This window comes from Bison bison, unplaced genomic scaffold (genome assembly GCF_000754665.1).
Source record: "Bison bison bison isolate TAMUID 2011002044 unplaced genomic scaffold, Bison_UMD1.0 scf7180017864043, whole genome shotgun sequence".
Taxonomy (NCBI): Eukaryota; Metazoa; Chordata; class Mammalia; order Artiodactyla; family Bovidae; genus Bison; species Bison bison.
Genome location: NW_011494615.1, coordinates 4,452,007 through 4,473,582, shown reverse-complemented (window position 1 = coordinate 4,473,582; position 21,576 = coordinate 4,452,007). Strand labels below are relative to the sequence as shown.

At 48.5% G+C, this 21,576-nt stretch overlaps 1 protein-coding gene across 1 annotated transcript in view; it reads left to right on the top strand.

The window, feature by feature from the left end:
• Positions 1-21,022, top strand: part of TRANK1 (tetratricopeptide repeat and ankyrin repeat containing 1) — a 97,124-nt gene extending 76,102 nt beyond the window's left edge. Inside the window, exons 20-26 of the mRNA XM_010835522.1 lie at positions 1,605-1,693; positions 3,726-3,829; positions 4,904-5,036; positions 11,068-11,213; positions 14,147-17,196; positions 18,453-18,548; positions 19,572-21,022. Of these exons, the coding sequence (XP_010833824.1) occupies positions 1,605-1,693; positions 3,726-3,829; positions 4,904-5,036; positions 11,068-11,213; positions 14,147-17,196; positions 18,453-18,548; positions 19,572-19,669 (3,716 nt within the window). The 3' untranslated portion in view covers positions 19,670-21,022. The remainder of the gene's footprint in view (positions 1-1,604; positions 1,694-3,725; positions 3,830-4,903; positions 5,037-11,067; positions 11,214-14,146; positions 17,197-18,452; positions 18,549-19,571) is intronic.
• The last annotated feature ends 554 nt before the right edge of the window (positions 21,023-21,576 follow it).

The window sequence follows — 21,576 nt, the reverse complement described above, 5'->3', positions numbered from 1 at the left end:
CCAAGAGCAATGTGGCTTTGGGTTTTCAAGGAGGAATTATAAATTACTGTCTGGCTTCTGATTCATGGCCATAGGAAAGGAAGGTAACACAGTTCAAAAAACAAAGAGTATCCTTTCTCACCCCCACCTCCTTCTCCCCAAACCCTCCATGACCTGGCTTGGTAAGCTAAACTCCATGTTACATGACCGCTAGACAGACAGCACAGGTGTTCATCTGTTCCAGCTGTCCCAACAAAGTACCGCAGGCTGGGCGGCTTACACAACAGAAATTATTGTCTCGGTTCTGGAGGCTAGAAGTCTAAGATCAATCAAGCTGCTAGTGGTTTGGCTTCTTCTGAGGCCTCTCTTCTTGGCTGTCTACTGTCTTTCCTCTGTGTCAGCTCCTGGTGTCTCTTTGTATGTGTTAATCTCTCTTTTCTTTCCTATTTTTTTGGCCACGCCACGAGGCATGCAGGATCTTAGTTCCCTGACCAGGGATCAGACCCGTGCCCACTGCAGTGGAAGCTGAGAGTCTTCAGCGCTAGATTGCCAGGGAAGTTCCTATAAGGATGCCCTTCTTATGCTTAGTCACTTCTGTGATTTCCATGTCACACTTGAGTTTGCGACCCTGTGGACCGTAGCCCTTATTTTCTTGGGCTGCAGCTTGACTGCAGCCATGAAATTAAAAGATGCTTGCTCCTTGGAAGAAAAACTATGACCAACCTAGACAGCATATTCAAAAGCAGAGACATTACTTTGCTGACAAAGGTCCATCTAGTCAAAGCTATGGTTTTTCCAGTAGTCATGTATGGATGTGAGATTTGGACCATAAAGAAAGCCGAGAACTGAAGAATTGATGCTTTTGACATGTGGTGTTGGAGAAGACTCTTGAGAGTCCCTTGGACTGCAAGGAGATCAAACCAGGCAATACTAAAGGAAATCAGTCCTGAATATCCATGGGAAGGACTAATGCTGGAACTCCAATCCTTTGGCCACCTGATGCGAAGAACTGACTCATTGGAAAAAGACCCTGATGCTGGGAAAAATTGAAGGCAGGAGGAGAAGGGGACGACAGAGGATGAGATTGTTGGATGGTATCACCGACTGGATGGACATGAGTTTGAGCAACTTCAGGAGTTGGTGATGGACAGGGAAACCTGGTGTGCTGCAGTCCATGGGGTTGCAAAGAGTCAGACATGACAAAGTGACTGAACTGAGCTGATTGGACCGTAGCATGCCAGGCTCCTCTGTCCATGAGATTCTCCAGGCAAGAATACTGGAGTGGGTTGCCATGTGCTTCTCCAGGGGATCTTTCTGACCCAGGGATGGAACCTGTACCTCTTACGTCTCCTGCATTGCAGGCAGATTCTTTACCACTGTGCCACCTGGGAAGCCCGCCCTTTTTCTTTTAAGGATGCCCATCAGATTGGATCAGGGCCCACCCACATGACCTTTTACCTTAACCACCTCTTTAAAGACTCTGTCTCCAAATATAGTCAAACTCCAAGCGACGAAGTTTAGGGCATCAATGCTTGAAATTTGTCACGACAAAATTGAGCCCTTAACAACAGGTTTCAGTGAAGGAATCTGCAGAGAGGCAAACCCACGTTTCTCTTTCCTTTTAGACCTTGATGATAGCATGTTTGTTAAGACCTCGACCCCTGGGGAGTGGATCGCACAAGGAGATTACTACGCTAAACACCAGTGCTGGAAGGTAAGTGGTGAGTCTGCGTGTCCCGGGGCCTCATCGGGCCTCACCAGCCGGTCTCTCATCACTGCATTTGTCACCAGGACAGGGGGATCACAGGTCATGTTTCTGGTGCTGCTCTCGCTTCTGTAACATCAGGTCACCTACTATGCAGAAAGCTCCCTGTCCTCCTCTCCCCCTGTACAGTCAGGACAGCTTTTCATTTTGACCAAGTGCCAGCAGGTGATTACAGGAAGAGGGAGGGTCCCCGTCTCTGCCTGCTGAGGATTCCTTCTATCGGGAGGAACGGGGAACAGGCTGCACTCCCCAGGGGAGAAGCTGTAGAGCTGCTCCGTAAGGGGGATGGGAAGGGTGCAAGCCTGTGGCCACCCCTGCCGTCAGGCGTGAGGGAGGAGAAGGCAGGTTGCACTGTTGTGTGTTTGGCTGTGTCAGGATAGGATTTCCATAAACCTGCAGCTGTAGAAGTTGACTGAGCCCCGAACTGTATTCTCTGCCCATCCTTCTTGTAATTGGCAAGGAACATTAAGCACCTGGCTGTTGTTATAAAACCAAGATTTTTTTTTTTTCAGATAGGGGATATGGAGGGACTGTGTGAGCAGTGGGTAGTGGGTATGAAATAGGAAAACTATATTCACTCTTTCCCTTCCTCCCTGCAGAACACGGCTGGTGTTATACATGTTGCCCATGGATTTCCAATAATTCTTTATCCCTTTGAAAATACCTTCTGAATGTTTGCCTCTAAAATCCTTCAAGGGGAGCGGCACAGATGAGACTGTTATAAAAAGCCTCCTGCTCACCTGAGTTTATTTTGGCTCTGCACAAGGGCTTTGGGACTCAGGAGGCATACTGATTTTGGCTGCATGTCAGCAAGTGTCCCAGAACCACCGTACAAATGGAAACCCCTTTCGATTCATTCACTGATCATATTCCTGTTGAACAGTGAGCCCTGCATTGTGTTTAGGTCAGGGGGATGTGACGGTAGGCATGACAGATGTACAGAAGAGGGCATTGTGCTGGCTGTCCCCTGTGTCATAGATGAATGACCAGCTGCCTTCAGAACCACCTGTTCTGCATGGAGAAGCCAGGGAAGGCTGCTTTGAGGGGAGCCTTGAGCTGGGACCTGTAGGATACATGAAGTTAACCAGGCAGAGGAGGGATGGAAGAGCATTTCGATCAGAGGGAAGAATGTGCGCAAAGGCCCTGTAGCAGAAAGGAGCATAGCACGGGTCAGGAATAAGAGCAGGCCCACAGGACTGGGGAGTCTGGGACAGAGAGTCTGGGGGAGAGTAGGGGGAGAGATGATGTCCTCTCCAGGACATCAGTAAGTTCCACTTAATCCTTCCCTCACCCATCCTGAGACCTAATCTCTACATGCTGGGCAGAATGTGACCTTCTGCCTTGGAGGCACGGTGTCAGCAGCTTTCTGCCGGCAGGACACAGGCCAACTCCCCTGGGACAGAGATCTGCCACTTTCCGTTTGCTCCACCCAGGTCTGCATGTGACAAAGCTCTGGTCAGTCATTTTCTGGGATGTGTGTTGGGACACCAGCTCTGTCCCCATTTCTACCCCCGCTCCTCCCACCCTGCCCACTAGCCCTGGTTGTTACCAACTAGAGGGGACCTGTGTTGAACCCAGAAAAGCTGCTGGGTGATCTTGGGCCAGTTTGTTCATGTCCTTGACCTGAGGATGCTATCAAATACAGTGAGAAGGATGAAACGTCTCCTGCGTGGCTGTTGAAGATTAGATGAGAGTGTTGTTATGGTGACCTGTAAAAACATGTCTGAAGTGCCTTTTCCATGGCTTCTGGGTGTTTCCAAAAAGAAGCTTTGAGTCTGAAGTGTTAACTGCGAACTCTGTTGGGCTTTATCCTCTGTGGCTGTTTTCTTCAATATGTCAGCATCTTCCTGCCCCTCCTCTTGAATTCGGCTGCATTGAGACCCAGGGCTTTGTGCCAACATGGAACAACTCACGCTTTAACTCTTATTCCTGTGTCCTCTCCATGACCTTGCTGGGAATAGAAACCTTTGGTCTATTCCAGGTTGCTGCCAAATGTTACCAAAAGGGAGGGGCGCTTGAGAAGGAGAAGCTGGCTCTGGCCCACAACACTGCCCTGAACATGAAATCCAAGAAAGTCAGCCTCAAGTAAGAGTCCTGGGGGAAGGGGGGACTTCTCTGGTGGTCCAGTGGTTAAGACTCTGCCTTCCAATGCAGGTTGTACAGGTCTGATCCCACATGCCTTGAAGCCAAAAGCCAAAATATAAAACAGAAGCAATACTGTAACAAATTCAATAAAGACTTTAACAATGGTCCCTAGATGTTCATTAACAGGTGAATAGCTAAAGAAGCTGTGGTACATATATGCTGGATACTACTCAGCCATAAAAAGGAACGCATTTGAGTCAGTTCTAATGTGGTGGATGAAAAGTGAAAGTCGCTCAGTCATGTCCAACTCATTGCAACCCCATGGGTATACAGTTCATGGGATTCTCCAGGCCAGAGTACTGGAGTGGGTAGCCTTTCCCTTCTCCAGGGAATCTTCCCAACCCAGAGATCGAACCCAGGTCTCCCGCCTTACAGGCAGATTCTTTGTTGGCCGAGCCATAAGGGAAGCCCAAGAATACTGGAGTGGGTAGCCTTTCTCCTGCACTGCAGGCAGATTTTTTTACCAACTGAGCTATGAGGGAAACCCTAATGAGGTGGATGAACCTAGAGTGAACAGAGTGAAGTAAGTCAGAAAGAGAAAAGAAACACCTATATACAGAATCTAGAAAGATGGTCCTGATGAACCTATTTGCAGGGCAGGAATAGACATGCAGACAAAGAGAACAGACTTATGGACAAGGGCAGGGGGAGGAAGGAGAGGGTGAGATGGAGAGAGCAGCATGGAAACATATACACCGCCATATGTAAAACATAGCCAATGGAAATTTTCTGTATGACTCAGGGAACTCAAACTGGGGATCTGTAACCCAAAGTGATGGGGAAAGGTAGGACATGGGAGAGAAGCGCAAGAGGGAGGAGACATATGCTCATCTATGGCTAATTCATGTTGATGAATTTACCAGTATTGTAAAGCAATTATCCTTCAATTAAAAATAAATAAATTTTTAAAACAAAGAGTCTCAGGGGTCATTTCAGGTTTGCTCTGATGGGAGCCGCCAGTTCAGTTTATTGGTGTCATAGCCCATGAAACTCTGTTTTGTTTCCCCCTCCCAGGGAAAAGCAGGTGGAGTATTTGGAGCTGGCTAAGACCTATTTGGAGTGCAAGGAGCCAAAGCTGTGCCTTAAGTGTCTGAGCTACGCCAAGGAGTTCCAGCTGTGTGCCCAGCTCTGCGAGCGGCTGGGAAAGGTATGCCCGGCCTGCAGCTGCTCCTGGGAGAACTGGGCTCCACTGGGCAAGTGGAGGGGGGGCCCCAGCCTCCCTCCTTCTGTATCAGGGAGGGCTCCTGTCCTCCCAAGAGAGAGAGGTTGGCCGTGTTGATTCTGTGGGTGGCCCTTCTTTCTCCATTTGCTCAAAGATTAGATGGTTCCAAGGACTGCGTATGTGTGTTTGTGTGTCCATGTCTCTGCGAGCGTTTGTGACCTGTTATTAACCACAGGGAGGCCACATGTTCACATAAGGGAAAACGGGTTTCAAAGAGTCCTGCCTTCTCTTTCTCTGTGTTCAGTCTGGAGTCAGCCTGGGTGGACGGTCTGGCTCATACATGGTGGTTTCTCTGTGTCCCACAGCCCTTACTCTAGGTCTGCAGGGACCAGTCTGGCAGCTGCTAGCCACAAGTGGCTACCTAATGAAACATTTAAGTTAATTAAAGTGTAATAAAGTCAAAAATTCAGTTCTGAGGTCTCGCAAGCCACATCTCATTGCATGCTGTGATGGAACATGTCCGTCATTCTAGAAGCGCCAGTGGAGAGACCTGGAGGTCCAGGACACAGGACTGTCAGCATGGTCAGCCATGCACAGCACAGACTGCTGTTGTCTGCAATGAGATGAACTCCCAGGGCGAGAGTAGGCACTTAGAGATTTTTATGGCCATTTGGCATTGCTCTGACGTCCGAGTGGTGATGATTTTCTTAGAGATTCATCTGTCCTCCTTGTTATTGAGATATAATTGATGTATATCATTATATTGGTTTTAATTGTACAAATGTAACAATTCGAAACATGATCAACACAGTGATCATGGCCGTAAGTTTAGTGAATGTCCGTCACCACACATAGTGACAGTCTGGTTTTCTTAGGACGAGAAAACCTAAGATCACCTTCATTTGTATGTGGGAGCTGAAAATAAACGAACAAATAGAACGAAACAGGAACAGAATCGCAGATGTGGAGAACAAACCAGGGGTTACCAGAGAGGAGCAGGAGAATAGGTGAAGAGGATTAAGAGGCACAGACTACCAGGTATAAAATAAGTAAGTTACAAGATATAATGTACAGCACAGGGAATATAGCCAATTCTTTATAGTAGCTCTGTATGGTATGTAATCTGTAAAAATATCAAATTCAGGTATTTACACCTGAAGCTAATATAATATTATGAATAAACTATATTACAATAAAAAAAATTTTTAAAGATCTACTCTGTCATCAACTTTCAAATATACAGTACAATATTATTAACTAGTCAAATCCTGTACATGAAGCAGTTCATTTAAAATTAAGAAATTTTTTATTGATGTATAGCTGAAGTGCAGTAATATTAACAGTGCACAGTGTAGTGATTCACAATTTTTAAAGGTTATACTCTATAGTCATTATAAAGTACTAGCTCTATTCCCCATATTGTACAAAATATCCTGTGGCTTGTTTTATACCTAATACTTTATACCTCTTAACACTCTATTAACACTCTCTTCTCTCTTGCCCCTCCCCCCAGACTGGTAACCACTCTTTTGTTCACCAGATCCATAAGTCTTTTATGTTTTATTCACTGGTTTGTTGTATTTTTTAGATTTCCATGTAAGTGATATCATACAGTATTTTTCTGACTTTTTTTTCACTTACCATAATGTCCCCAAGTCCATCCATGTTTCTGCCAGTGGCAGAATTTCTTTCTTTTTTTATGGTTGAATAGTATTCCATTGTGTGTATGGACCATATCTTTGTTCAGTCATCTGTGGATGGACACTTAGGTCGTTCCTATGTCTTGGCTACTGTGAATAATACGAAGCAGTTCATTTTACTGTACCTGTTGTGGCGGGTTGGACGTGCAGCCGTCTGGTCCTTACCACGGGTGCTGTGTTTCTGCCTGCATTGAGCATTATGACCCTCCAGTAGGGAGCGGAGTGTCCGTGTCTGTATATGAACTGCAGGAACTCCTGAACCAAGGCTTTGGGCGGGGTGGGGATGGTACCTACTGGGAAGTTTGAAGTGTGGCCCCCAGTCAGTGTCAGAAAAGGTAAGACCCTCCCCCCTCCCACGGCTGCCTGCCTCGCCCCATGTGTACTATGGGGTGTGACTCATTAGGATGTGGGAGAAGCGGGGTGGAACGGGGATTTCAGTGTGGGTAGGAAGTTTGGATAGTAAGATTTCAGAGCTAGATGGTTTCCAAACTCTCCATCTTCGTCTCCCAGCCTCCAGCCTCCAAGGCACCAGCGCCTGGGGCCCTAAGCGGTGGCAGCTGCAAGGGACAGACCTGAACCGGCCGCTTTTCCCTGTTTGCCTGGCAGCGCCCGTGCTGGCTGAGCCAGAGACCCCGTCCTTGTCTGCTCATCTTGCCTCCCCGAGGCTAACGAGCTCCGCCTCTGAAAATGAGATGGGGTCCAGAAGGGCAGATGTCCAGCCTGTGTCCCTTTCTACGACCCCAGTCCCTTCAAGATGTGGAGGCCACCCTGGTCCTGGAAGCACATCTGCCAGCCTTCCTCACGTCCCCAGGGTTGACCACTGGGGCCACCTCCTCCTGCCTTCTCTCCCTAGCACATTCCAGCATCTCTGAGCCCCATCCGGGGAAGAGTCTGGTCCCTTTCTTTGCACAAGCCCCTCCCCGGAAGGATGTTTGTTCAACCCTCAGCCAGCATCAGACCTCTTGTGGTCATCCAGCAAACTAGCCAGCACAATGCAAATGGACCACCTTTTGCAAAATCCCTAGGCCAAACGGCCTCTCTGTTCCCTGCCCCCAAACGTGCCGATCCTGGGGAGAGGGTGTGTGAGGAGGGCCATGGGAGCAGAAGGTTTCCTTTTAGGGATTCCTCTGCCTTGCCTGCTTGCTGCATCTCTAAAGAGCAACGCGGTTTCCCTGGCAACTGCTCAGGGCCCTTGCTCTGGGTGGTGGAGCCCAGAGACCCACTTGGGGGCCTGCTTAAAACAGTCAGCCCTCCTCTCTCTCGATCCAGTTGGGTGCACGCTTGCACCTAAGGGGGCCTGTGTTCACCCCAGGGGTTTCCTTCTGAGTAGTCAGCCTTGTTGAGGAGAGGAAAAAGGTGGCTAGAGGTTATGAATATGGAGATTATGAAGATGGGTCTGGGAGTTCCCTGGTCTGTGAGATCTCTGGATGTAGCAAAAATGCACACCTGAATCTTGTTCATATTTTGGCATTTTGTGTCGCTTCTCTTGTTAAATAAAACCCAGTGAGGTTTATTAGAGGGCCTAGCATATTGCATTTTTTGGTCCCATTTTGATTCTGTTTTCTCTTTGGAATTCAAATGCAGCCAGTCAAGTTAGGAAATGAAATATTCAACAAATAAGTAGACCCCCTGTTCCCACCCAGTACTGTGGGTGCTTGGCGACCAGCAGGCAGCAGAGCAGGGGCGTCTGCCTTTGTTGTTTCCCTTTCTGGCGTGGGAGGGAGATGACAGCCAGTAGTGCAGAAGATGTCTGCAGGGATGAGGGCTGGCAGAGGGGACAGAGGATGTCAAGTGTTGGTTGGTTTTTTTTTTAAATGTGGACTGCTTTTAAAATCTTTATTGAATTTGTTACAACATCGTTTCTGTTTTATGTTTGGGTTTTTTGGCTTTGAGGCATGTGGGGTCTTAGCTCCCCAACCAGGGATAGAACCCGCCCTCCCCCCACCGCTTGCATTGGAAGGCAAAGTCTTAACCATTGGACCCCCAGAGAAGTCTCATGGTGTTGCTGTTTGAGATGGAGGCAGGGTCAGGGAGCTGACTTTTGCACAGAGATCACGATAGCTGGAGGGCGTCGCAGACAAAAGCCCCCAAGGTGGGAGAGTGTGATCGAGTTTGAAAAACAGCAAGGAAGCCAGTTTGACCAGAGCAGAGGGAGTGGGGTCAAAATGGTAAAATGAGCCAGAGACGATGGCTAGAATGAATCAGATAGGATCCCATGGTTCATGGTGTGCTGAGTCGTGTCCGGTAACTGTAGCCCTTGAGGCTTCTCTGTGCATGGAATTTCCGAGGCAAGGATACTGGAGTGGGTTGCCACTTCCTACACCAGGGGGACCTCTCCAACCCAGGGAGCTGCGTCTCTTTCGTGTCCTGCATTGGCATCACATGGGAATCCCCAGTCCATGATATGAATGCTTGCTAAGTCACTTCAGTGTCAGTCGTGTCTGACTCCATGCGACCCTATGGACTGTAGCCCACCAGGCTCCTCTGTCCATGGGATCCTCCAGGCAAGAATACTGGAGTAGATTGCAGGTCCATGATAGGGGCTGGATTTGTTCGGGCATGAGGGGAGCCAGTGAAAGTACTGATTGGAGGAATGATGTGAAACAACTTATTGGAATAAGAGAGCTCAGTAGGCAGTGAGAGTAGAAACAGAAAGACCAGTTAGGAGGGTCGAGTAGTGGCTTAGGCTCAGATGTTGCGGCTTCTATTGCCCTCCCGGTGGTGCAGGTGCTAAGAGCTCCTGTCCAGTCCAAGAAATGTTGGGAGAGCCAAGTCAGTGGGATTCAAGGTTCCCCCACTGCAAATTGCCAGTTCACGACCTTTGTCTAGTTTTCCTGAACGTCTTTTTCTTATATTTGCAGGAATCCATCTTATGTTCTAGACCTGCCTACTCTTGTATAGTAACCAGCGGCCACCTGTGGCAATTTGTATTAAAATTAACTAAGTGAAACTTAAAAATCCAGCCCCTTGTTTGCACTGTCCACACATTCCCGTGCCCACTGTTCACATGTGTGTGTGTGCTTAGTCGCTCAGTCGTGTCTGACTCTTTGCAACCCCATGGACTGTAGCCTCCTCTGTCTGTGCAATTCTCCAGGCAAGAATACTGGCGTGAGTAACCTTCTCCAGGGGATCTTCCCAACCCAGGAATCGAACCCAGGTCTCCCCCATTGCAGGCGGATTCTTTACCGTCTGAGCCACCAGGGAAGCCTCCACATGTGTCTAGTGGATACAGAATTGGACAGATAGATGGATAAACCGATATAGAACATTTCCACCTTCACAAAAGGCTCCCTGTGACAGTGCTGGTCTAGATATAATGCTTCCATTCTCTCTGTTAACTGCGTTTCACACGCCCTCAGCTGAACAGTTTAGATGTACAGTTGACCCTTAAACAGTGTCGGTGTTGCTCTGACCCTCCACACAGCTGAAAATCCATGTGTGGTTTATACTTGTCCCTCTGTATCTGAGGTTCCTCTGTGTCCTCAGTTCCACAGCAGGAATTCAACCAACTGCAGACCATGTAGCACTGTAGTATTTATTACTGAAAAAAAGAATCTGTGTATAAGTCGACCCGTGTAGGTCAAATCTGTATTGTCAACTGTAATCAGATCCATCAATATCTCCCCCGAAGTTTGTGTGGTTTGAGTTTTGTTGAAGACTTTCTTGACCTCAAAGTCAGAGATATTCTCATACATTCTCCTCCAATGTAGCTTTCCTGGTGGCTGAGACAGTTAAGAATCTGACTGCAATGCAGGAGACTTGGGTTCGATCCCTGGGTCAGGAAGATCCCCTGGAGGAGGAACCAGCAACCCACTCCAGTATTCTTGCCTAGAGAATTCCATGGACAGAGAGCCTGGAGGGCTACAGTCTATGGGATAATAAAGAGTTAGATAGGACTTAAATGGCAACCCACTCCAGTGTTCTTGCCTGGAGAATCCCAGGGACGGGGGAGCCTGGTGGGCTGCCGTCTATGGGGTTGCACAGAGTCGGACACGACTGAAGTAACTTAGTAGTAGTAGTATCGACTGAGACACACACACACACACACACACACACACACTCCTTCAATAGCTTTCTCACTTAGACCTTTAACCACCTGGGGCTTCTATTTGTGTATGGTGTGAGGTTGGTATTTCACTTTATTTTTCTTCACGATAAGAATTAGTTTTCCTAAATTACCTAGGTTTTAGTGTTTTTCACTGGATTCTAACAGATTCCAGACATACAAACATCCTCTTTATTATTCATGGTTTTGGTTTACTTTTAAGATGAAAAATTGTTATAAATACACTGAATAAAATTTTACTCTGTCCTAGGTAAGAGATGCCGCCTATTTCTATAAGCGAAGTCAGTGTTACAAAGATGCTTCCCGATGCTTTGAGCAGATTCAGGAATTTGATCTAGCCCTCAAAATGTACTGCCAAGAGGAGCTGTTTGAAGAAGCTGCCATGGCAGTAGAAAAGTAGGTGGTTTTATTCTCGTCCTTCCTTTTCCCCATCCCCAGGCCCTGCCTTTCCGTTGCTCCTTGGGGAGGTGTTATCTTGCTCTTCTTTTTGTTTTTATCCCTGACCATGAGGTTTGTGGGATCTTACTTCCCCGACCAGGAATCAAACCTGTGCCCCCTGTAGTGGAAGCACCAAGTCGTATCCACTGGTCCACCAGGGAAGTCCCTATCTTGCTCTTCTGAAGTGGCTTGACCAGTCACCCTCCTTACACTTGAGTGGTGGCCTGGTGCTGAGTCAAGAGTTCCTTGAACACAGTGTCATGAGGAGAAGGGGCAGAAGAAGATGAAGGATGTTTTATTGCAAGTATGTATATCACATGCCCAGCAATTTCCTGGTTGATGGTTCTGACCTCTCCACCTTTACCAGCTGAGTTGACAGTTTCACTGACGTGGACAGATAGAGGTCAGAGCATGAGTGGGCAGTCAGGGTTGTGGGCACTGATACATGTGTATATAATATGTATGCCCACATGCCCGTAGTTGTATGACACACAAGTTTCATACATGACCTAGAGGAGCCTCCTTGAGCCTTCAGCCTAACTGATGTTCCAAAGATGAAGTGGAAACAGATGGGGTTAACAGCTGATAAGGACTCTAGAAACATCAGACCTCCTGATGCCTCCTGGTAGGAGGTCTTCCAGGTGGAAGGAGACAGCTAGAATTGCAGAGGCTGCTGTTCTGCATTTCTGCTCAGCAGCTCCTGGAAAAGTAAGCTGTGGCTTAGTTCTGTATTTTCTTTGCTTTCTACTAAATTATACATGTGACAAAATGAACAGGATTGACCAGGTGTTCAAGCTTTATATTTTTAAGTTAGCATTTATTAAAGTATATCATATAGTTTTTAAAAGCGCATAATTTTCACAAGATAACACACTTGTATAAAGAAAAGAAAGAAAGTGAAGTCACTCAGTCATGTCCGACTCTTTGCAACCCCACGGACTGTAGCCTACCAAACTCCTCCATCTATGGGATTTTCCAGGCAAGAGTACTAGAGTGGTTTGCTGTTTCCTTCTCCAGGGGATCTTCCCGACCCAGGGATCAAACCCGGGTCTCCTGTGTTGTAGGCAGACGCTTTACGGTCTGAGCCACCAGGGAAGCCCACACTTGTATAACCAGCACCTGGATAAAGAAATTGAGTTTTATGTTGAGAAATGGAACAGTAACTGTCTAGTGTCACAGTAAACGAGCATATTTCTTTATCCAGGTCTTTGGTGCTATTATGCATAAGATACACACAGTATGTATATATTAGTCAGCTCAGGCTGCCATAATGAAATGCCATAGATTGGGTAGCTTAAAGAACAGAAATTTATTTTCTCATAGTTTTGGAGGCGAGAAGTTCACCATCAGGGCTCCAGTCAATTGGGCTACTGGTGAAGCTCTCTTCCTTCCCTATCTGCTGTCAGTTCTTATAAGGAATCCTATTAGATCAGGACTCCACCCTTATAACCTCAAATAACCCTAATTACTCCCTTAGAGGCCTCATCTCCAAATACAGTCACACTAGGGGTTAGGATTTCAACATATGAATTGTAGGGGTCACAAACCACCAGTCTGTAGCAGGATGCCAGCTGTGGCATTGATTGTGTACCCAGTTGTCAGGGTGCTATGTAATTGACCAGGACAGTTCCCTTGTGATGCCATATGATGAAAGCAATTGAGAGGGTTTTGGGGTTTTTTTTGTACTTTCAATTATTTTAATCTTCTGTTCTCACTTTGTCAGGATAGCATTGAATGTTTCCCCAGAAACATTTTTTGGGGTCTCTCATTATTTTGTTTATCAGCTTTCCTGAGATATTCAACCAACTCTTTATTGATATGTTGAGTTGAGATCTAAGTGTCGTCAGTACTAATTGGAGCCTAGCACTTGATTTGTCTGAGAGTTTTTTGAATGCTCTACATACTGGATGTAGAATTCAATTGCTAGCTGGCCTGACTTAACATGTAATTAGAACATTTTAGATTTGAAAACCAAGTACCTGGTTAGTTCCTTAAACGTGCTATAAATGCCCTCTATTCTATCAGCCAAAGCTTATGAGAGGAGCTCATCCTCAGTCATACCCGTTCAGAGAGGTCCTGTTATAAGAGGGGATCTGATGTTTGTAAGATGACCCCAGGGCAGCAGGAGGTTCCTGGGCATCTCTGGTTGTGAGGAAATATGTTTTGTCCCCTGCAAGAGTTCAAAAGTAGGCATGTTTCACTGGATTGGCCCAGTGCCTTAAAAATTGGTATGTGGGATATACTCACTTGGATCAACAGTGTCAAAGGGAACTTGACTTCAAGGCTTCATTCATCTCACACTAAATCAATCACATGCATTCTTGGTAAAAAGAGAAAAGCCGCAAGTTGGATAATAAGAGGAAGACTGATGTAATGGCTGGTGTGTCTGCAGCCCCCATCGCCACACTTTCTCCTTTATCAGGTATCAGCCTCCATAGGCTATATACCCAAAATGATTAGCAAGCTCTTATGCAAATTTAAGGGATATTTTTCCCCCAAGAATAATTTTGACTATGCATACTTTATGCCCTACAGGTTGACTTCTAACGTAAATGTCACTTGCCTAGGATGCAACTCCATTGTATTCTTTTTTGCAAATTTTTTTTAATATTTATTCTTTTTTGGTTTTGTTTGGGTTTGTTTCTTTTTTCTTTTTGTGAAACTCCACTATATTTCATTAATTAAACATACTAGTGCTGGGTTCCTTTGGGGAATAAAGAATTAATTTTATAGCATAAAATGAAGTCTTGATAAACCTGCTGGCTAACTTCAGGTCCAGTTTGGCAGGTCCTGTCTACAAGTGCCATTTTATACAAGTTGCTCTGTTCTGCACTTTATAAATTTTATATGGGGTGATGCCCAGTTGACATCAGTGCTGTCTGTCTTTGCAGGTATGAAGAAATGCTAAGAGCCAAGGCCCTTCCTGTCTCCAAGCTCACCTATTCTGCCAGCCAGTTTTACTTGGAAGCTGCAGCCAAGTACCTGAGCATGAATAAAACGAAGGAGATGATGGCTGTGCTCTCGAAGCTCGATATTGAAGACCAGCTGGTGTTCCTCACATCTCGGAAGCGGCTGACGGAGGCCGCCGACCTGCTCGACAGGGAAGGTCGGAGGGAAGAGGCTGCGCTGCTGATGCAGCAGCACGGCTGCCTCTTGGAGGCTGCCAGGCTCACTGCCAACAAGGACTTCCAGGCCTCGTGTCTGCTAGCGGCCGCCCGTCTCAACGTGGCCAGGGATTCCGACGTTGACCTTACCAAGGCCATCCTCAGAGAAGCCCTGGACCTCTGCCATCAGACCAACCAGGTGTCTGGCATCGCCCAGGCCCACTTCCTGCAGGGGGTGATCATGAGAGATTTCCTGAAGCTCAAGGATGCTTTCCTGAAGTTTGACACCCTCAACCACTCGGCAGGGGCAGTGGAGGCGCTCTACGAAGCCACCAGCCACTGTGAGGTCCAGCCTGAGGATGTCCTAGCTCTGGCTCCGGGGGGTCTCGGGGTCCTCCTCGATCTGGTCAGGGCCCTCAGAAGGGTGACCACCAACGCTGAGAAGGAGATGGTCAAGTCTTGCTTCGAGTTTTTTGGGATCTCGCAGGTGGATGCCAAGTACTGTCAGATAGCTCAGAACGACCCCGGACCCATATTACGCATCATTTCTGACCTGGATTTGAACTTGAAAGAGAAGAAAACAAAAGACCATTTCTTGATAATGATGGATCAGGTGAAATTAGCCCTAAACAAACACCTTCTGAGCAGGCTATGTCAGATCACAGAGAGCCTGCTTGCAAAGACCTACCCGGGTGTCTGCATGAAGTTTCTCGTGGGCTTAAAATGCGAGGATGGACGCTGTGAAGACTTCCACAGGCCTTTGCGGCGTCACGAGGCCAAGTGTTTGATCCAGTCAAAAATACACCTGGTGGCCATCAAGGGGTTACTGTTGGAAGCCAAAAGAGTATTCTCTAAAGTCTTAGCTGAAGGACTAGAGGAGATTGATTACATTTTGTCTCTGGACAAGCACGACCTTTGCAAATCTTTGCTGAATGTCGTCTTCCCTAAGCATTTCCACCAGCGAGTGTTGTCAGAAAACCCCATGGCGTGCAAAGAAGTCCTCAAGCCACATTACAAATCCTTCCGATCCTACAGGTCTGCCCTGAAAGAATACATCCACGTCCTGTTTCAAAACGAACGGGCCCGAAGCCGCCGGGAGTCCACGGACCTGTGGCTGAGCGCCATGCAGGCTTTTCTTCTCTCTTCCAGCTACCCCGATGAGCTCGACAAGCTGCTGTACCAGGAGGAAGACCAGTACAACCGGGAACTCAAAGCCCTGCAGTCTGAACAAGAGAAAAGGGGCAGGGACAGAGGCAGCAGGATGAAAGGAATAGAAGGGAAATTCGGCATGCTGGCGCCCAACAAGGATGACGAGAGTGCGGAGAAGCCCCACCTGTGCTTCATCCGACTGCTGCAGGACTCCATCCACCAGTTCTATGTGTGCAGGAACCCAGAAGACTACAAGAGGCGCTTTTTCCGTTTCATGAATGTCCTGGTCAAGAGGTGCAAAGAGCCACTGATCCCCAGCATCGGGAACACGGTGGCCCTGCTGGAGTTGCAGTTCATCCACTGCGGGGTGGTCCTGGCCCGCCTCTCCAAGAATGCCGTCTTGTGCCTCCCGAAGAGCTACATCGCGCTCTTGCATTACTGGGAGTTCCTGTTTAGCAAGAAGGACCAGGAGCCCGGGGACGTGTTCGCCATCATTCAGGAGTACAGACCCAAGGACCTGACCAGGGCCATTCAGGAGTTCCGGTTCCACCTGTCTTACCTCGTCAAGGTGCTCTGCGGCTGCGAGAACGCCAACTTCAACGTCCTGCTGGACGCTTTCAGCGACATCGACTACGTGGTTTCCGGGGAGGCCGAGCGGACCCTGGTGCTGTGCTTGGTGATGCTGGTGAACACCAAGGGTGTGCTGCAGCCATCCTGCAAGCCTCTCCTGTCCAGCCAGTTCCAGGAGCTCGAAGCCAGGCTGCAGCTGCTGAGCATGGAGTGCCCGGGCCGGGTCCCCGAGCGCCTGCTCAGAGTGGTGAAGCAAGTGCAGCTGGCAGTCAACGTGAAGTCCGTGGCGGAGGCACTGCAGGACCTGCTCTTTGAGCGGGATGAAGAGTTCCTGATGGACTGCCACTGGCAGTGGGACAGTGGGCACGCCAAAGGGACCGCTGTGCGGGGTCTCTACCATGAGGAGGTCAGGCTGAACCGCCTGTTCTCCATGGATCCTGTGGGCTACTTGGCTGAACCCGAATACGAGGTCGGCCAGGACGAGCCGGAGGAGCTGGCCTTGGAGGGGGACCACCTCCTAGACGCTGTCCTCTCGCAGAAGCTGCGGAGGGCTTCCATCCGCCAGAAGATGCGGAGGGTATGCCTGGTGGTGTCTTTGTGCATCAGATGGAGGAGAGGAAGGGCGGGAGGCCAGGCCGAGCACTTCAGGGAGGAGGGCAGGGAGCCCGCGGCTGGGAATTTCAAAAAGGCTGACGTGGACCGGACCCAGTGCGACCTGTGCGGGGTCAAGTTCGCCCGCAGGCCAGAGAACTATTTCACCCCAGATCAGGCATTTGAGGGTGCGGCTCCCGAGGCTGTAGCCCTTTCTGGGACGGAGCTGGAAGATGAGCAAGGTTGGGAGAGGAGCAGTGAGTCCTACGAGCAGCACATCCTCCTGGAAAGCCACCAGAGTCAGCAAGTGGCTTACCAGAGGTACTTGGAGTTTTTCCGCGAGAAGATAGACCCGGCTATGGAGGAAGGCAAGCTGGTGGTGCAGGACATGGAGCAGAGCGCTTGGGGCCGCAAACACCTGGGCTCCAAAGAGCACAGCCACATACTACAGAGGAAGGTCCAAGAGAACATCAAGAAGGTCTCCGACTCGGTGGAGGACCTCTACAGGCGGAAGGCCTGGGCTGATGGTAAGGGTCCTCGAAAGGCGGGCCCAGATGGTGGCGGAACCCGGGCTTTGAGGACTTGTGTCCAAGTCGAGCCCCTTTGTAGTGAGGTCTGACCTGGGGATGCTGGAATCTTGGCAGCAGCAGAGACACAAGTGAGGACCATGTGTTCTCCAGTCCCAGCAAAGCCCCGTTCTTTGGATCCCCCCCCCCCCAGTTAACCAGTGTGTCATAATCTTAGGGCAGGGTGGTTTCCCCTGGTACGACAGATAAGAAAAGGGTTTGCTAACCAATTCTATGGAGAAGATAGAAGGAGAATGCTTCCAGTCTTGAGAAAATTCTTTAAACCTTCCTTGGCTCATTCATTCAGGGATTTCTTGAGTACCTGCTATGGGCTGAACCCGATCTAGTGGCTCAGATGGTAAAGAATCTGCCTGCAATGCAGGAGACCTGGGTTTGATCCCTGGGTGGGGAATATCCCCTAGAGAAGGGAATACCTACCCACTCCAGTATTCTTGCCTGGAGAATTCCATGGACAGAGGAGTCTGGTGGGCTGCAGTCCATAGTGTCGCAAAGAGTCGGAAACGACTGAGCAACTAACACTTTGACTTGACTAAGATCTAGCCTGCATACCTGGTCCTTCCCTTTTAGGAGGGTCCTCACACCATACCCAGTGTGAGCCTCTAAAAAGAATTCTTACATGATCTGTGAATCAGATTTCCTCTGACATCCTTATTAGCTACATCTTAGCAACACTGAGTAGAAATTATGTATGTTGTTGTTTAGTCACTAAGTTATGTCTGACTCTTTTTTACAACGCCATGGACTGTGGCCTGCAGGCTCCTCTGTCCATGGGGTTTCCCAGGCAAGGATACTGGAGTGGGTCCTCATTCCCTTCTCCAGGGGATCTTCCCGACACAGGGATCAAACCGCATCTCCTGCATTGGAAGGTGGATTCTTTACCACTGAGCCACGAGGGAAGAGGGAAGTTATGTATAAAATTAGTGAAATTGTGTATGTTTAAATCATTCTAGAATTCAGACAGTCCAGTTGAAGGTAAGAACAGTTTGCAAAACTTCCTCGAAAGGCTTGCTATTGGCAGTCTCTCCAGACAGGAACATGTAGTTTCTGCTCCTGGGAGCAGACAGCGGCCTTTCACTGCCCTTCTCAGAGGAAGTGGAGACAAGGGCCTGGGAGGTGGGGGCTTTGACGCTAGCACTGAGTGTCCTAATCCCTACAGCCGCCCCTTCACTCAAAGCCCTGGTTCTTTGGTTCTCTAGCGGAGGAGGTCATGGCTCGGCTGGTCAACATCCTGATCCCGTCCGTCAGGGATGCACAGGAGTGGCTGAGGAAAACAGAGCTGCACCAGGAGGAAGGTGAGGAATCCTTCATCCCAGGGTGATGCTCTAGGTCTCGTGGCCCTTGGTTCTGCTGACTCCCCGGTCAGTCTGCAGTGGGGCCGCATGTGTTGTGAGCAGTGGTCACTCACTGTCTAGGAACACCGCCCCCAGCGACTCTGATCAGTAGCAGCAGAGAAACTGGGCTCCCCCATCTGACTGTGAGGACTGTTACTCGGCTTATTGCTTTTCCAAAAATCTTTGCCACTCATGAGCTGCTACCAGTGATGCTCTATTACTACTCGTACTCTGTACAGTGACTCCCAGGATGGGCGGAGTGTATCCCTTGATAAATGTTTGCCTGTGCAAACCCTTCATGTAATTCCATGAGTGTATTTATATATTGAGTGTCTGGAATGTATTAGCACTGTTGTGGGCTTGGGGATATTAAACAACTTTGTGAACTAAACAAACAAAATCTTTGGGGAACCTTGGCATACGTCTTCCTTCAGAGAATTTAAAGCTGGTATAGAGTGAGCCGGGGTTTCTTTCCTGACAGAATCTTCTTGCCGAATTCTGTATGGTCTGGAACGCCTCCCCCTCTTGGCAGTATCTTCCTTCTTCGGCCTCTAGTATTTCACTTGTCCCAGATTGCCCGTCAGTGAGTCCTCGTGACCCAGATGCTACTGGAAAACCCAAACCCTGGAGCTGGGGAAAACTGGGAAGGACTTGACACAAAGGTCTCTGCCGATAATCTTTAGATTTTAGTCTCTGATGACACTGATTTTTTGTGGTTGCTTCAAACAGAAGAACATAACTGGGATACCGCCTCAAGGTGCGGTTGAATTTGGTTTTTGTTGGACTTATTTTTCATTTAAAGGGCCTCTAAAAGAAGGGCAGAGCAGCTAGTCTGTAAAAGAACGTTCTGGAGAAGGATGTTTACTCTGGCTCTGGCTTTTTTTTCCTTTTTTTCAACATTAGGTGTTACTAGGATGTTATCATATATTACAGTAGAATGAAAAAAATCACCATTCTGCTTTTTTTTTTCTGCTTTTTAAATAGGTGTCGTTCAGGAAGATGTTTATGAAAATGAAGTGGAAGATTTTGGTGAGCTCCGTCCCAGAAGGCGTCCTCGGAAATGTGCAAAGAAGAAGCACTAACATCCACATGGCTGCTGCTTCTTAAACCTTCAGAATGTTCCTTCCTGACTTAGAATCCCAAGTGCTGGGGCAGAAGAGGAAAAGAATATATATTAGCATCGAAAGCGGGATGAGGGGGTCTGACATCACTTTTGCTTTTCATCCTTATCGTTTCCCTCTCTGTGGTGGCTTAGGGTACACTGCTTCCTCAGAGAAGGGGCCTCTTCAGTGCTTTTCCAAGTTCAAGTCCAGCAGGACTGGTTCTCCCTAAAACAAGCTCAGATGACCAGAGTCATAGCCTTGGGACCCACCCCCTGCCCCCCGAGGCCCCCAGGTTCTCTGGCTCATCATCAGCATGACCCCAGTCAGGGGCAGGTACACCCCTCACCTCAGTGTTACCGCTGCCCTGGCCTGAGAACCATGCCTTCCCCAGATCTGCTTATCTCCATTCACACTGCCAGCCACCCCCGACCCCAGGCTGCACTGTGGTCGTCTCCAAGCCCACCTGTGACAGTTCCTTCTGTTATATACTTTAGCCTTTTCTCTCCGTGGAAACTTTTCTGCCTGCCTTGCCCCCATTTGTTGAGGTCATTCTCAGCCGCCTGTGCAAGTGGCGATTAGACTACCTCAGAATGTAGTCAAGAATTCCCCATCTCCTTGGGGAGCAGCCAGCCTCAGGACCAGCTCCCTAGAAGGAGAGGCTGGGGGATGTTGCCGCGGTGGGTTCCCGGCCTGTCTCTCCAGGGTTGTCTCTACCCTGTCTTGGCTGGTGCAGACATTCCAAACAGTGTTTTGTGTGTAGCCCTGTCTGTCTAGTTTCCTTGGGTCTCTGTGGCAAGTCGCCCTGGCTGACCTTGACATTCCGATGAGTTTCCCCACACTGAGCTCCCCACTGGGGCAAATTCATAGGGATTTGGCCGTGAGTCACTGCCCCATGGCTTGCAGGTCCGGGAAGAGGAGGGGACCGTGGGCCTGTTTGCAGGAGGCCACTGCTGCCCACTGAGCCATTGGTCTGTCCCTTTCTGGAAGCGCACCTGCCTCTCTCATGATCACTGCCCTCCCTGCCCCCAGTCCTGAGCCCACCCTGGTGCCAAAGGTCAGGCTCACGTTAGTCAGTCGCTGTTTCCTTATCCCCCCTGAACCTGCCTTCTTCCCTCTCCCCGTGCCACTGCCGCTCTGGCTGCTCTTTGTTTTCTCTTCATTGTCTTTCTGAAATAACTCTGTTTCCTTGAAATGTAAGGTTTTTAATTTTTATTAGGTTATGATTCTACTTTTTATTCCAGGTGTTTTTATAAACTTCATTTGCCAGAAGAAAAAGAAAAAAAAAATCTTGCTGTATGATCACATTTTTATAAAGTTAAATCATTTCTCTTACATACATCTGTCCACTTGTTTATTTCTCATCTCTTTACTTAGAGACTCAAGGGGTAAATCTTAAAACTTGGTACATCTTAGGTGGGGGAGGGTTGGGTCAGCTGGTGGCTACTGATGCAGACAGAAGCTTGCTGTGATTTCTGAAACTGAGAAATCCAGGGGCCCAAAGACCCACAGCTGGTTGCACCATCTCTTGAGGGCCTGCCTGTGTAAATTCTTTCCCTTTGGGTGTTTCCACACAGGCAGGGTTCTGAATAGGTAACAAGAACATTGCCCTGGGAGACAGGAGAGCCAGCCTTGAATCCTGGTCCTGTCCAAGGAGCCATTTAGTCTGGGACTAGTCAGACACAGTCCACACGCCCCTAGGGCTGGAATGTGACCTCCTAGAGACTAGGGATCTGGTATGGTAGGTTTTGGGCCCAGTATTTAATAACAACGTAACCTTGTGTTAGGAGAAGGCAATGGCACCCCACTCCAGTACTCTTGCCTGGAAGATTCCATGGATGGAGGAGCCTGGTGGGTTACAGTCCATGGGGTTGCGAAGAGTCGGACAC